Genomic DNA, 16,115 nt, shown 5'->3' with positions numbered 1-16,115 from the left:
GTATGGAAATTCATTTCATGATGAATTTAAAAATATCAATTTGATATTTTGATATATTCTCTACAAATTTGATGAAACTTAAAAAGTTTGACTTTTCAAAAAAGTAATACCTCTTATATTTTGAAATAGAGCGATTATTTTTTGAAGAAACCCAACAACACCAAAGGTGCAGCAAAGCGCGCCCAACCCTTCTATTACTTAAGTATATGCCCAACAAGTAACAATTCCATGATAATCATGCAAAGCGATTCCATGTATAAATTCATGTAAAAATTCCATAATGAGGTTTTTCGAACATAGTAATTTCATGTAATTTGAATATAGTTGCATGACTCATAATTCCAATAAAATTTCCTCCAAATTGCAGTACAAATATATCGTATGAATTTTTTTTCTAAAGACTCTAATCTGCGAATTAAACTACTACTAAAAAGATCCAAATCCACTATTTTTTCATAAGTTTTCTTTGAATAAAGGAGCACTGAGAGAAAATCGGCCAGAGTGGGTCTCAGCGCCTTCTCAAAACCTTGCCTGTTTCCGGTCCGGCCCAGAATCATCTTCTTGCGAAACACTCCGCTCTTCTCCGTTTTCCTCTTCTCTTCGCGTTCGACACTGCTTCCGTCCCGTCCCCCCTCCGTCTCTCTTCTCTAGCAGCCGCCTCGCTCTCTTGCTCCATCCGATCTCCTCCCGCAGCCCGAGAAAGCCGACGAGGTAGTCCCGCGCTTCCGCCATGGGCGACAGCCAGTACTCCTTCTCCCTCACCACCTTCAGGTTTGTGCTCCCCCTCTCGATTGGGTCCGATCAGGTGCGATGTTGGGGCTTTGATCTGACTTTTCCCCCGATTTCATTGCAGCCCGTCGGGGAAGCTGGTGCAGATCGAGCACGCGCTCACGGCCGTCGGATCGGGCCAAACCTCGCTTGGCATCAAAGGTGCGATCCGCGCAGTAATCATGCTCAGTACTTTCCGCTATTAGTAGCTTACGCTGCCAGCATCGATTTGCGGCGGAACAAGTTTAAGACAGCGATGCGAGGGTTTTATGCACAACATTAGGTCGATGCGGAGGGTTTCCATTCTTGCTTCTCAAGTGTGAATTTAGTTCGCATTTTAGGGTTCGACATCGTACGGCTTATGACACTGCTGATGTCAGTTAGGTTTTCTCCTGTATCTTTGGCATCATAGAATCACGTAGTAGTATTTACACTACTAGCTGTGGGACTTACCGATTGCATATGATTTGTTATGCTTGTACGTGCCATGGAAATCATTGATCTGCAAAATTCAGGCTTCCAACGACAAGAGGATGGAGTGCAAGCCTTTTTAACACATAAGAAATACTAGTTAATAATCACTGCTCTTTTGTTTGCGGCTGGCGATAGGGCTACTGTGCCAATTTAAGGCACTGAGATTATTTGCAGATCTAGGCCCAATTTTCCTTCATGGAATTGCGTGTGTGTGCAACGGCCTGAGCTTTAGGAGCTTCTTCATGTCTACAAAGACTGATATACCAGCTAATAATCCAATGCTTTTTGATAGACACATGCCCATGATGTCAATGTGTTTGTCTGATCATGTTCATTTTTAATCTGTATTGTTTTACATTGTGCTTATGAGTGCGAAGTTGATGTTTGGTGTGACATATTTTCAGAAGTATACATATGTTTTGTAAACTACTGACTACATAGGAGCACATCCATTGTAAAGTTTAGAGTTCTGATTGCCTTCTTGTACTCGGATGTTCCACAGTAACTGTTAGAGTGCGTTCTTTGCAAAATTGGATTTATATGTACCTTGGAGTTGTTCGATTTTTTTTGCTTACTGGTAGAGTGGCCGGATGATGTCTACTCACCGAGGCCCTAGGAGATTTAGAATAATAAATTCATGATAAGTGAACAATTGCACATTATTTGTTTTCTTCTTTTTCAGCATACCAAGCAGTTGTATTGTGTTGTGTTGTGGAAGTTAAACAGTGGTCTATTGGTTTTTTGCCTATGACCTTTTATTGACAACTGAATGAAACTAATGTTTGATATCAACAAAAAACACTAATGTTTGCCATGCACTCTTTATATAGCTACAAGTTAGCACCGATATGTTTCTTTCTTCTATTATAATTTACTAATGATTGAATGAATTTTAGCTTAGTTTGTATGGTGCATATTTTATCAGTTATTTTACTGTTCTACAGCACTTTCACTTCCCTTTCTGAGTGACTTATTTTCTGAGATATGTGCGTCATGTTTGTAGCTGCCAATGGCGTAGTTATCGCCACCGAGAAGAAATTGCCTTCTATTTTAGTGGACGAAACATCTGTAAGTGTAACATCATCCTGTTTTTTTTTCTCTACTTGCCATCTTTTGTTGTTATCTCAAAAGAAAAATGCTAATTAATCCGTTCCTGCAAATTTCTAGGTGCAGAAGATTCAGTCACTGACTCCAAATATTGGAGTTGTCTACAGGTATTTTTCCAGTGTTGCTTGTTATTCATTTTTCTATATTGTAGAAATATTTACATAAATGTTGCTGTATTACTATTACCCTAACTAATGATGTATTGGTTAATGTTCTTAATTCTCAATGATGTCTGAGCTAGTATTGCTGTGTTTGCTCCTACATTTTTTTCACTTTCATCACTGATGAGCTTGTTGTATAAATAAAGGATAAGATGAACAATTTGTCTGAAGGTTTTTCCCTTTATCCATTTCACCTTATATGTTGATGCTCCTGAAAAGGCAAAAATTTAAAATACCTGTACAGAGTATGCAAGGAAACCAGCTGATTATAGATCAATCAACGTAAGGTATCTGGGAGAAAACATGAATCGTTCACCCTTTTTAGGCGACATGATGAATGGGCAAGCAGGGTTGTCATTACCAATTTACTCCCTCTGTCCCAAAATAAGTGTCTCAACTTTATACTAACTTTAGTGCAAAGTTGTACTAAGTTTGAGACACTTATTTTAGGACGGAGGGAGTACCATGCAAACTAGTACTGGTGCGAGCTATTACCTAAAGCATTGCTTGACCACAGAAGTGCACATTGGAGATCAACAGCTAGACTTGTAGTGCCAACAGCTAAGCTATCAGAATAACCTCACCTTTTCCAAACTGTTTATCAAATCTCTCGACTTGCCACCATGGCTCCATGAATATATTTCCTAGTTGATGTTACTGAGATTTGGTGTTTCTTGCAACTTCCAAGTGTCTCTTGTTGCATGTATGTGCACTTACCTACTTGTTATTTCCAGTGGGATGGGTCCAGATTTCCGCGTTCTTGTCAGAAAAAGTCGGAAGCAGGCACAGCAGTATTATCGGTTGTACAAGGTAAGATGTTATTTTAATAAATTGCCACTTTGTATAATGTGCAGGTCACCTGTAGCCATGTTCTGTCAGTTTTCCCTAGCAAATATATGTTTTCTGATTATTATTCATTTTCAAATGCAGGAAACCATCCCGGTGACCCAGCTTGTCCGAGAGACTGCTGCTGTTATGCAGGAGTTCACACAATCTGGGTATGCTACTGTACTTGGCACTTTCTTTTTATTATACTACTAGTGAAGTTACGAAATTGTTTAAATCAGTCACTTGTTATACCTAAATTACTATTAGAACAATAAGTTACTTGGTATTTTTACCGAAAGCTTCACAATGCCATTTGATGTAACTTGTTTTTGTTAACAAAAATTCAAATATGAAATATAACTTCAATATCTGTTGATTTCGTCACTTAATTGTGAAACACAACAATGTATTACACATTTAAAATCTCAATATATAGGGCCAGAGTACACTATCTGCAACCGATTTTTTAGATCTTCACTTAATAGGTGAGCTCAAGAAACCGAGGTTTTTAAATGCTAGTCACGACGCAATTCGACACTCATACATATAATAGTAGATAAGATTTGATTTTCACATGCGTTTTGATTTGCTTTACACGTGACAGCTAAATCGCAAAAGTCCAGTTCAAAACTGAAAAGAAATATATGTTGTACTCATAACCTTATTTGTTGCAGTGGTGTAAGACCATTTGGTGTATCACTGTTGATTGCTGGGTATGATGACAATGGTCCGCAGTTGTATCAGGTATGTGCAAAGAGCTACTCCCTCCGTTCCTAAATATTTGTCTTTCTAGCGATTTCAACAAGTGACTATATACGGAGCAAAATGACTGAATCTACATTCTAAAATATGTCTACATACATCCGTATGTGATAGTCATTTGAAATGTCTAGAAAGACAAATATTTAGGAACGGAGGGAGTACATGATAGATATCTTGTTATTTCCCTTCCCACTATTTCAGATTCAGTCGCTTGTTAGTTTGCACCAGATTTTTGTTACTTTTGACTGATATTTCACATGTCATAGGATTTGTATTACTTTTGACTGATGTTTCACAAGGCAGAAACTCATATTGTTAGGGTGTAGTAGTTACTAGTTACAAAAATGCTGGATTTCTCATTGTTGATTATTTCTATAGGTTGACCCATCAGGATCTTACTTCTCCTGGAAAGCATCAGCGATGGGGAAAAATGTGTCAAATGCAAAGACATTTCTTGAGAAAAGGTAGATGAAGGATCTATCTATCCTACCATTACTATTGGTCACAGTTAATGTTTCAGTGTTATTTATCTCAATCTGATAATCATACTAAATTGCATTCTATTGCTGTCCATCCGTTCACTAATACAAGCAGCATGTATGTTATCAAGGTTATTATTATTTTCCCTTTTTGCATGGTCATGATTTAGCTGACATAGCTTTAACTTCTAGATACACCGAAGATATGGAGCTTGATGATGCCATTCATACTGCAATTTTGACTCTGAAAGAAGGGTAGCTACATCTTTCTAGTAGTTGGCTTATGCTACCAATTCGGTTGCTTATTGAGTACTGACTGTTTCCGGACTTTCAGATATGAAGGTCAAATCTCTGCCAACAACATTGAAATTGGAGTTATCCGGGCTGACCGTGAATTCAAGTATGTATACGAAGTCAATTACGCTGTTTTTACTGCAACATAGTTATCAGATACGGAGTACAATTTTTCCTTTGCCTCTTTTTCCAACCCTTCCTAACTTCTTAACATTGGTCACAATAACTTTCATTTGCTCGCTAAAAACTTGTGCTACTCTTAACTAATCTGTTCATGTTTCTCTTGGTCGTGTAGTTTGTATTTGCCTGCAATTTTTAGTATGTGTCCAATATGTGTGCGCTTCTACTCTTATTTTATCGGTTGTAACTGTCATACTCTGTTTGATTAGAGTACAAATTCCTTTCTGCATTCTGACTAGTAACACTTCCCGTTCAAAATGCAGAGTTTTAACTCCAGCAGAGATCAAGGATTTCTTGGAAGAGGTGGAGTAAGTTGCCCGTTGACAGTTTACTGTCTCGAACAAGAAAAGTTTCCGGTCCATGAAGCTTGTCTCATGTTTTTAATTGGTCACTTAAACATATTGTAAACTGATTCGCTCCAGTGACACCGGAAGAACTTACATTTGAAGCTTTGTGGATGGGATTGTGGACATGGAAGATAACCTAATGTTAGGTGTATGTTTTGTTTGGCCAATCTCTGGATTTGCTTGGTCATTTTAATCTGGTCCCTCATGATTATCAGCTTGGAAACAAAGCACGACAGAAACTATCTTTGGTGGATACTTACCACGGATACATGGCTGCTGTTGCAAGTTTAAATTTAGTTTAAACCACTCAACATGTACTACTAGTTCTTTCTTTGGACCGAACTAATAAGAGCAAATAAATTGCAAGGACAAGCCAGGGAGAAAAGAAAGGGGAAAAAAATGAAAGAAATAGGAGGGAGAAAAGAAACGGGAAAGATGAAGGCAATAGGAGAAAATTACACCAGCTCATCTCCATGCAACCTCACATTGGCCCCGTTGATTTTTTTTCCATCGAAAAGGATCAGATCTATTATACGAACGCACAACCGAATACCACTCTTGCCTATAGGAGTAGGCCTTTTGACACTTGGAAAGTCTTCGTGCATGTGCCCTTGAAGAAACCTAACCTCCTCACCGTCTTAAGAAGACAACAAGAATATACATTGGAGCTCTGTCGACTAACTACGTTCAGACGGACGAACTCAAGAGAATCAAAACCTAAAAGACAAACTCGAAGAAGTACCACCATCTGCTTGAGCGTCACACCTGTTAGGATTAAAAAACTCTAACCTAAACTACTAACTTCCGTCGGAACAGCAAGCAAAAGGAACGAAAATCCATAGGCTTGCCGGTGAAGCCTGAAGGAAAAAGTTTGGGCTAGCCGCCTAGGGATAGAGAGGAAATGAGACGAAATAGTCCAACACTACTTCAGCGGCCCCTGTTGACCTGATCTTCTCCCGGCCAAAAGAAATTCCAACAATGCTTGTTGATCTTGTTCAAAGAATCGATGGGAAGGATAATAGTGATTATAGCATAATAGCTCGACATCTGATGGAGACCATTTTGCGACGCCAAGTGTGAGACAACAATCGATTTTGGAAATAAATGGAAAGAAGAATAGTGTTTACGGTTTTGCTAAAGCCTATCTAGATGTATTCAAGTATTGCACATCTAAGTCCTATGTTATTGGTTTTACGCAGAGATTTGTGTGGGTATTTTCTTGTTGTCTTTTTATTTTATTTTTTATAGTTGATTGAGTCACTTAGATGTATAATAACTAGGGCACGCATAGATGTACCCAAGACAGACCCGTGTGTTTATAGCATCATAGGTCGGCCTTTGATGACCAACCGCAAGACGACAATCAATTTTGAAAATGGTTGGGACGAAAGATGCCAAACAAAACTTAGAGAGGTGAGGTGAAGCTATCTGGAAAGAGATTGTGGGACTTGAGGTCGTCGTTGGCCGCACTAACAACAAATGTCGCTGGTGGAAATGTGAATTGTATGCCAATGGCGTTTTCATTGCACAAAGCTGCAACAAAGCTAGCAGAGGGGGAGGGGGGGGGGGGGGGATGCAGCTTTGCGCAACGGCTTTTCCCAATTGCAATACATACATTGCAATGTTATTATAATTAATGTTTTGTTCCAAACTTTAACTTATTAAGGTGGACCCACATTTTTGGCATATATACCTGTCTTGTTAAATAGAGATAATGATAATTATTTGTTTAGTACTCCCTTTATCGAAGTCAAATTATACAAAGTTTGACCAAATATATATTAAAAATATCAAGAAACAACAATACTAAAGTTATATAGCATGAAAATAAACTTCATATTGTGATTGTTGATATTTTTACCTATAACGTTAGTCAAACTTTATAAAGTTTGACTTTAAACAAATTTTATATGTAGACTAAAGAAATGAAGGAAGTATCATGTATGTTATGCTTGTGAACTATAAATGCCGATGCCGCAAAAAGTTGTAAATGCCCATAACGCACAATTTCAATTTACTCATGGAAGATAATCTCACCATTGCTTACAAATAGGCGAGCCATACCAAACCTATTCTACTCCATCTCTTTAACCAAACATAGAAACCTATGATTACTTTCTTTGTAAATTAATATAAGAGCGTCTAGATTATTCCTTTAGTATTCTAAGAGCAACTTTAATGGAACGACCCATTTCGTCTGCCCGCGTCTGTTTGGCTAGACGTGGACAAAAGTGAAGGCCCAACGCGCCGACCCAAACGCAAATCGCGTCCACCTGGCGTCCGCGCCGACCCATTTCCGGCCCAAAATCTCGCCTGGAATGCGTCGGGGCGGACACGTCGCACGTCTCCTGACCGTCCGTCGCGTCCTCACCTGTAGGCCACCCAACCGCCACCCGTTGTGTTATTAATGACGACCACCGACAAAGGGCCCACTAGTTAGCCAGTGGAAGCGTCCTTTTTTAAGCACGCGTGCGGCGGGGGCCGGCCTTATCCACTTCTCCCCTCCACGTCTGGCCCCCACAACTCCCTTTGCTTCCTCGCTGGCGACTGCAAACCCTAGCACGCCATGGGCCTCTTTGGCAGCAGCAATGGCAAGGGCACCCCCGGTGCCTCATCCTCCCGTACTCCCCCTCTCCCTCCTCCTCCGGCGCCTGCGCGTTTTTGCCCTGGTCGCCGGCGCCCCGGTGCACCAACCGCGGTGGCACTGGGAGTACAGGCAGCCGCTGCCGTACCCCGACGTCACGCTGCCGCACCATTGGCATCTGGATCCGCAGCGGATCCCGGTTCCGGCGGTTTCGTGGAGCCAGCGAGCGCACGATGAGGAGGTGCGCAGGCGCCGCGCGCAGCTCACGCCGGAGCAGCGTCGGCTGCCAGAGTACGCCGCCGACTCTCTCAACTGGGAGGCTTGGTTCGCCCTCGAACACGAGGAACAACGGCGTTCGGGTGTCGGCGCCGTCCCGCCGCCGTTCCCACCGCCGCCCCCCGCATGTAGAGTCGAAGGACATGGAGGCGGAGGCGGAGTACCAAGCCGCCCTCGAGGAGGCCCTACAACACGCGCTGGAGGCTAGCCGCCTCAAGGAGGACGCACACTGGGATGGGTTGGAGTAAGCCCTTGCCCTGTCGGCGGCGGGGGACTCCATCCACACCCCGCTGTTCATGCCGCCACCGCCACCGTCGCCGCCCGTCCAGCCCAAGCCGGAGCCAACGCGGAAGCGCTCCCCACCTCCACTCCCTTGGTCGGAGGAGGCCTACTCGTGGACGGGCCAGTACCGCGAGTGGGTGAGCGCGCCTCCCGTCCACTTTGCCGCGATGCCGGCGTAGGAGGCGTCCCATCTCGAGCGTTGGAAGGAGCACTGGCTCCGCCAGGAGCAGGCCGACGACGAGGAGCAGATGCGCTACGAGGCCATGCTCCAACGCGATGCGGAGGCGCTCTGGCTCGGGGAGGAGGAGGAGGAGCGCGCGCGGTTGGCCGCAATGCCGCCGCCCGAGCAGACGCCGGAGGAGGCTGAAGGAAATATGCCCTAGAGGAAATAATAAAGTTATTATTTATTTCCTTATTTCATGATAAATGTTTATTATTCATGCTAGAATTGTATTAACCGGAAACATAATACATGTGTGAATATATAGACAAACATAGTGTCACTAGTATGCCTCTACTTGACTAGCTCATTGATGAAAGATGGTTAAGTTTCCAAACCATAGACATGAGTTGTTATTTGATCAATGGGATCACATCATTAGGAGAATGATGTGACTGACTTGACCCATTCCGTTAGCTTAGCACTTGATCGTTTCTATTTACTGCTATTGCTTTCTTCATGACTTATACATGTTCTTATGACTATGAGATTATGCAACTCCCGAATACCGGAGGAACACTTTGTGTGCTACCAAACGTCACAACGTAACTGGGTGATTATAAAGGTGCTCTATAGGTGTCTCTGATGGTACTTGTTGAGTTGGCATAGATCAAGATTAGGATTTGTCACTCCGATTGTCAGAGAGGTATCTCTGGGCCCTCTCGGTAATGCACATCACTATAAGCCTTGCAAGCAATGCAATTAATGAGTTAGTTGCGGGATAGTGCATTATGAAATGAGTAAAGAGACTTGCCGGTAATGAGATTGAACTAGGTATTGGGATACCGACGATTGAATCTCGGGCAAGTAACATACCGATGACAAAGAGAACAACGTATAGTGTTATGCGGTTTGACCGATAAAGATCTTCGTAAAATATGTAGGAACCAATATGAGCATCCAGGTTCCGCTATTGGTTATTTACCAGAGACATGTCTTGGTCATGTCTACATAGTTCTCGAACCCGTAGGGTCCGCATGCTTAAAGTTCTGTGATGATCGATTTTATGAGTTTATATGTTTTGATGTACCGAAGGTAGTTCGGAGTCCCGGATATGATCACGGACATGACGAGGAGTCTCTAAATGGTCGAGACATAAAGATTGATATATTGGAAGCCTACATTTGGACATCGGAAGAGTTCTGGGTAAAATCAGGATTTTACCGGAGTACCGGACCCCCCCCCCCCCGAGGCTAATGGGCATTGTTGGGCCATAAGGGAAAGAGAGAGGAGCCGGCCTAGGCAGGCAGCGCGCCCCCTCCCTTCTGTCCGAATTGGACTAGGAGAGGGGGGCGCCCCCCTTTCCTTCTCTTTCTCTCCCTTCCTTCCCCCCTCCTAGTAGGAGTAGGAAAGGGAGGAATCCTACTCCTACTAGGAGGAGGATTCCTCCTCCTGGCGCGCCAACAAGGGCCGGATGGCCTCCCCCTTGCTCCTTTATATACAAGGGCAGGGGGCACCTCTAGACACACAAGTTGATCACAAAGATCTCTCCCAGCCGTGTGCGGTGCCCCCCTCCACCATAATCCACCTCGGTCATACTATAGCGGTGTTTAGGCGAAGCCCTGCTGTAGTAGCTTCATCAACATCATCACCACGCCGTCGTGTTGACGAAACTCTTCCCTGAGCTCTATTGGATCGTGAGTTCACGGGACATCACCGAGCTGAACGTGTGCTAAACGCGGATGTGTCGTACGTTCGGTACTGAGGATCGGTCGATCGTGAAGATGTACGACTACATCAACCGCGTTGTCATAACGCTTCCGCTTAACGGTCTACGAGGGTACGTGGACGACACTCTCCCCTCTCGTTTCTATGCATCACCATGATCCTGCGTGTGCGTAGGAATTTTTTTGAAATTACTACGTTCCCCAACAGTGGCATCCGAGCCTGGTTATATGCGTAGATGTTATATGCACGAGTAGAACACAAGTGAGTTGTGGGCGATACAAGTACCAGCATGTCATACTTTGGTTCGGCGGTATTGTTGGATGAAGCGGCCCGAACCGACATTACGCGTACGCTTACGCGAGACTGGTTCTAATGACGTGCTTTGCACATAGGTGGCTGACGGGTGTCAGTTTCTCCAACTTTAGTTGAACCGAGTGTGGCTACTCCCGGTCCTTGAGAAGGTTAAAACAGCACTAACTTGACGAACTATCGTTGTGGTTCTGATGCGTAGGTAAGAATGGTTCTTGCTCAGCCCGTAGCAGCCACGTAAAACTTTGCAACAACAAAGTAGAGGACGTCTAACTTGTTTTTGTAGGGCATGTTGTGATGTGATATGGTCATAACATGATGCTATATTTTATTGTATGAGATGATCATGTTTTGTAACGGAGTTATCGGCAACTGGCAGGAGCCATATGGTTGTCGCTTTATTGTATGCAATGCAATCGCCCTGTAATTGCTTTACTTTGTCACTAAGCGGTAGCGATGGTCGTAGAAGCAATATTTGGCGAGACGACAACGATGCTATGATGGAGATCAAGGTGTCGTGCCAGTGACGATGGTGATCATGACGGTGCTTCGGAGATGGAGATCACAAGCACAAGATGATGATGGCCATATCATATCACTTGTATTGATTGCATGTGATGTTTATCCTTTATGCATCTTATTCTGCTTTGTTTGATGGTAGCATTATAAGATGATCTCTCACTAAATTTCAAGATAAAAGTGTTCTCCCTGAGTATGCACCGTTGCCAAAGTTCGTCGTGCCTAGATGATAACCCACAAGTATAGGGGATCGCAACAGTTTTCGAGGGTAGAGTATTCAACCCAAATTTATTGATTCGACACAAGGGGAGCCAAAGATCATTCTCAAGTATTAGCAGCTGAGTTGTCAATTCAACCACACCTGGAAACTTAATATCTGCAGAAAAGTGTTTAGTAGCAAAGTAATATGATAGTAGTGGATAGCAAAAGTAACGATAGAAAAAGTAATATTTTTGGTGGTTTGTAGTTATGATAACAATAGCAACGGAAAAGTAAATAAGCGAAGAACAATATATGGAAAGCTCGTAGGCAATGGATCGGTTGTAGAGAATTATGCCGGATGCGGTTCATCATGTACCAGTCATAACCTAGGGTGACACAGAACTAGCTCCAATTCATCAATGTAATGTAGGCATGTATTCCGAATATAGTAATACGTGCTTGTGGAAAAGAACTTGCATGACATCTTTTGTCCTACCCTCCCGTGGCAGCGGGGTCCTAGCGGAAACTAAGGGATATTAAGGCCTCCTTTTAATAGAGTACCGGACCAAAACATTAACACATAGTGAATACATGAACTCCTCAAACTACGGTCATCACCGGAAGTGGTCCCGACTATTGTCACTTCGGGGTTGCCAGATCATAACACATAGTAGGTGACTATAGACTTGCAAGATAGGATCAAGAACTCACATATATTCATGAAAACATAATAGGTTCAGATCTGAAATCATGGCACTCGGGCCCTAGTGACAAGCATTAAGCATAGCAAAGTCATATCAACATCAATCTCAGAACATAGTGGATACTAGGGATCAAACCCTAACAAAACTAACTCGATTACATGATAAATCTCATCCAACCCATCACCGTCCAGCAAGCCTACGATGGAATTACTCACGCACGGCGGTGAGCATCATGAAATTGGTGATGGAGGATGGTTGATGATGACGATGGCGACGGATTCCCCTCTCCGGAGCCCCGAACGGACTCCATACCAGCCCTCCCGAGAGAGTTTAGGGCTTGGCGGCGGCTCCGTATCGTAAAATGCGATGAATCCTTCTCATTTATTTTTTTCTCCCTAAACACGAATATATGAAGTCAAGGTTGAGGTCGGTGGAGCTCCAGGGGACCCATGAGGTAGGGGGCGCGCCCAGGGGGGCAGGCGCGCCCCCACCCTCGTGTCTAGGGTGTGGGCCCCCTGGCCTTGATGCTTTTCCAGTATTTTTATTATTTCCAAAAATAATCTCCATGGAGTTTCAGGTCATTCCAAGAACTTTTGTTTCTGCACATAAATAACACCATGGCAATTCTGCTGAAAACAGCGCCAGTCCAGGTTAGTTCCATTCAAATCATGCAAGTTAGAGTCCAAAACAAGGGCAAAAGTGTTTGGAAAAGTAGATACGATGGAGACGTATCAACTCCCCAAGCTTAAACATTTGCTTGTCCTCAAGCAATTCAGTTGACAAACTGAAAGTGATAAACAAAAACTTTTACAAACTCTGTTTGCTCTTATTGTTGTAAATATGTAAAGCCGACATTCAAGTTTTCAGCAAATATTATGAACTAACCATATTCACAATAACTCTTAGGTCTCATGTTTACTCATATCAATGGCATAATCAACTAGCGAGCAATAATAATAAATCTCGGATGACAACACTTTCTCAAAACAATCATAATATGATATAACAAGATGGTATCTCGCTAGCCCTTTCTGAGACCGCAAAACATAAATGCAGAGCACCTTTAAAGATCAAGGAGTGACTAGACATTGTAATTCATGGCGAAAGAGATCCAGTCAAGTCACACTGAATGTAAACTAATAGTAATGAATGCAAATGACAGCGGTGCTCTCCAACTGGTGCTTTTTAATAAGAGGGTGATTACTCAACATAAAAGTAAATAGATAGGCCCTTCGTAGAGGGAAGCAGGGATTTGTAGAGGTGCCAGAGCTCGATTTTGAAATAGAGGTGAATAATATTTTGAGCGGTATACTTTCATTGTCAACATAACAACCAAGAGATGGCGATATCTTCCATGCTACACACATTATAGGCGGTTCCCAAACAGAATGGTAAAGTTTATACCCCCCCTCCACCAACAAGCATCAATCCCTGGCTTTCTCAAAACAACGAGTGCCTCCAACTAACAACAATCCCAGGGGGAGTTTTGTTTGCAATTATTTTGATTTGATTTGCATAAAGCATGGGACTGGGCATCCCGGTGACCAGCCATTTTCTCGTGAGTGAGGAGCGGAGTCCACTCCTCTTGAGAATAACCCGCCTAACATGGAAGATACGGACATCCCTAGTTGATACATGAGCTATTCGAGCATAGAAAACAGAATGTTTATTTGAAGGTTTAGAGTTTGGCATATACAAATTTATTTGGAACGGCAGGTAGTGTAAGTGCATCTAGTGCCACCCCTAGTTGGTTTTGGAGTATTGACGACAAACCTGGTTGAGGGACTAATGTGTTTGTGAGAATTGCAGGATAACACAGGTAGAAGTCCCTCATTGATTCGGTTTTCCTACCAGAGATGACCCCTAAAAATGTATGAAGACATTGAAGTCAAAGGTGGTATGTGAAGACATTCACATTGAAGACTATGACAAGAGAAGACATCGCGTGAAGACTATGGAGCATGAAGACTTAGTTGTTTCGTCATTTTTTCTTCTTTGTTGAGTCATAGGAACCACCGTACTGTTAAGTGGGGTCCAAGTGAACCAGTCAGAATGACTGAAGTGATGCTTAACCAAAATCCTATATCTTCGAGCGAAGACAATGAGAGCAAATCTTATCCAGAGCTGGATAAGTCAGCTTTGCTTGTAGCCCAAGTAAAATTGCCGTGTGTGTTTGAAATCTGACCGTTGGAACATGTGTCAGTTCCTTAGTGACCCAGGGTCATTTCGGACAAATCAGGTCGGGTTGCCTAGTGGCTATAAATAGCCCACCCCCTACAACCATAAACGGTTGGCTGCTCAGATTTAGTGTATGGCTTTTGTCATTTGAGAGCAACCCACCTCGAAGCCTTTGAGAGAGAATTCCTTGCGAGGACAAAGCCCTAAACACCCAGAGCCAAAGAGTGTTAGGCATCACTTAAGTCTTCCTGTCTGTGTGATCTGAAGACTTATTACACTTGAGGACTGTGAATCCTCCAGCCGGTTAGGCGTCGCGTTCTGAGCATCCAAGAGTCATTGTGGATCGCCGGTGAACGAAGTTTGTGAAGGTTTGGAAGTCTACCTTGAAGACTTACCAGAGTGATTGGGTGAGGACTGGGTGTCCTTAGCTCAAGGGGAATAAGGTGAAGACGTGGTCTTCTGAGTTGAATCTCAGCCTCCCTAACCAGACGTACAGTTGTCACAGCAACTGGAACTGGTCCAACAAATCATTGTCTTCAATGAGCCACTGGTTCCATCCTTCCCATCTCTTTACTTTCAGATTGGTCCTTGTGAAGTCATTGCCTATTCGCATTATCTATTTGTCTTCACTGTGTGACTGCTTTTCTGATTAGCTTCATACTACCTTCCATCCTGATCTATACTGCCTAGCTGCTATTAGTCTTTGTGCTTTCATTTCTCTGAATACTTGACTATGGCTTGCTTAGTGTAGTCTACCTTCCGCTGCATGGTAATAGGTTTATCTCTATCGTTTGTCTTCGAAACTTCCATGTTTTGAAGACTTTCGTAAAAATCGCCTATTCACCCCCTCTAGTCGATCACTAGCACTTTCAATTGGTATCAGAGCAGGGTACTCCCTTGTTCTGTGTGATTCAGTTTAACCATCTGGAGTTTTAGCTATGTCGACTGCAGGGATAATCAAAGTCTCCGCTGCGTGCCCAGTCTTCGATGGAACTGAATATCCCTACTGGAAGAATAAGATGCGCATGCATCTTGAAGCCATTGATGTCGACCTCTGGTATGTCGTCAAGAATGGCGTCCCCAAGGCTGGTGAAGGTGTCACCGCTGCTGATGTCAAGAAGTTCGTTCAACTGGACTCCACTGCCAAGAACATCATCTGTGGTCATCTGACCAAAGGGCAGTATGGCCGTGTGAGTGCTCTGGAAACATCTAAGCTAGTCTGGGACTGGCTCTCCAAGGTCAACGAAGGCGTCTCAACTCAGAGAGATCAAAGAATCAGTGTCCTTCGCAACCTCTTCAACCGCTTCAAGAGAAATGACAATGAGAATGTTCAGCTCATGTTTGATCGACTCACTGACATTACAAATGAGCTTCAAGCCCTCGGCGCTACTGAGATCACCAAGCATGAAGTCATCAAGACACTCCCGAGATCACTTGACAGCTCGTTTGACACCCTAGCCCTGATGATTCAAGAATGCCCTGACTTCAAGACACTCGATCCGTCTGACATACTTGAAAGGCTCAACACACATGAGTTTCAGCTGTCTGAGAAAAGAGACATCTATGGTCCCAACTATGGGCGAACTTGTGCTTTGAAGGCAAAAGTTGTTTCCTCATCTAAAGAAGAATCTGATTGCAGTTCGGATGATCCTGAAGATATTGGAAAGGAGCTTGCTATGCTTGTGAAGAAGTTTTAGAAATTCACCAAGAAGAAAGGCTTCAGAAAGTCCTCACGACCCAGCTCAAGGAATGATGAAGCTTCTGCTCATGACTA

General features: G+C 43.2%; 1 protein-coding gene across 1 annotated transcript; it reads left to right on the top strand.

Annotated features, from left to right (window-relative positions):
* The first annotated feature begins 540 nt into the window (after positions 1-540).
* On the top strand, positions 541-5,593 carry LOC125544723 (proteasome subunit alpha type-2). Its single transcript, XM_048708469.2, has 11 exons — positions 541-771; positions 854-930; positions 2,246-2,310; positions 2,410-2,456; positions 3,245-3,320; positions 3,441-3,508; positions 4,013-4,082; positions 4,479-4,564; positions 4,772-4,834; positions 4,914-4,979; positions 5,317-5,593. Exons 1-11 carry the CDS (start codon positions 731-733, stop codon positions 5,363-5,365), a joined length of 708 nt encoding a protein of 235 aa, XP_048564426.1. The 5' UTR covers positions 541-730; the 3' UTR covers positions 5,366-5,593.
* The last annotated feature ends 10,522 nt before the right edge of the window (positions 5,594-16,115 follow it).

This window comes from Triticum urartu, chromosome 3A (genome assembly GCF_056163025.1).
Source record: "Triticum urartu cultivar PI428250 chromosome 3A, HENAU_Tu73, whole genome shotgun sequence".
Taxonomy (NCBI): Eukaryota; Viridiplantae; Streptophyta; class Magnoliopsida; order Poales; family Poaceae; genus Triticum; species Triticum urartu.
The sequence above is the reverse complement of the archived record's forward strand: the minus strand, read 5'-3'. Positions and strand labels throughout refer to the sequence as shown.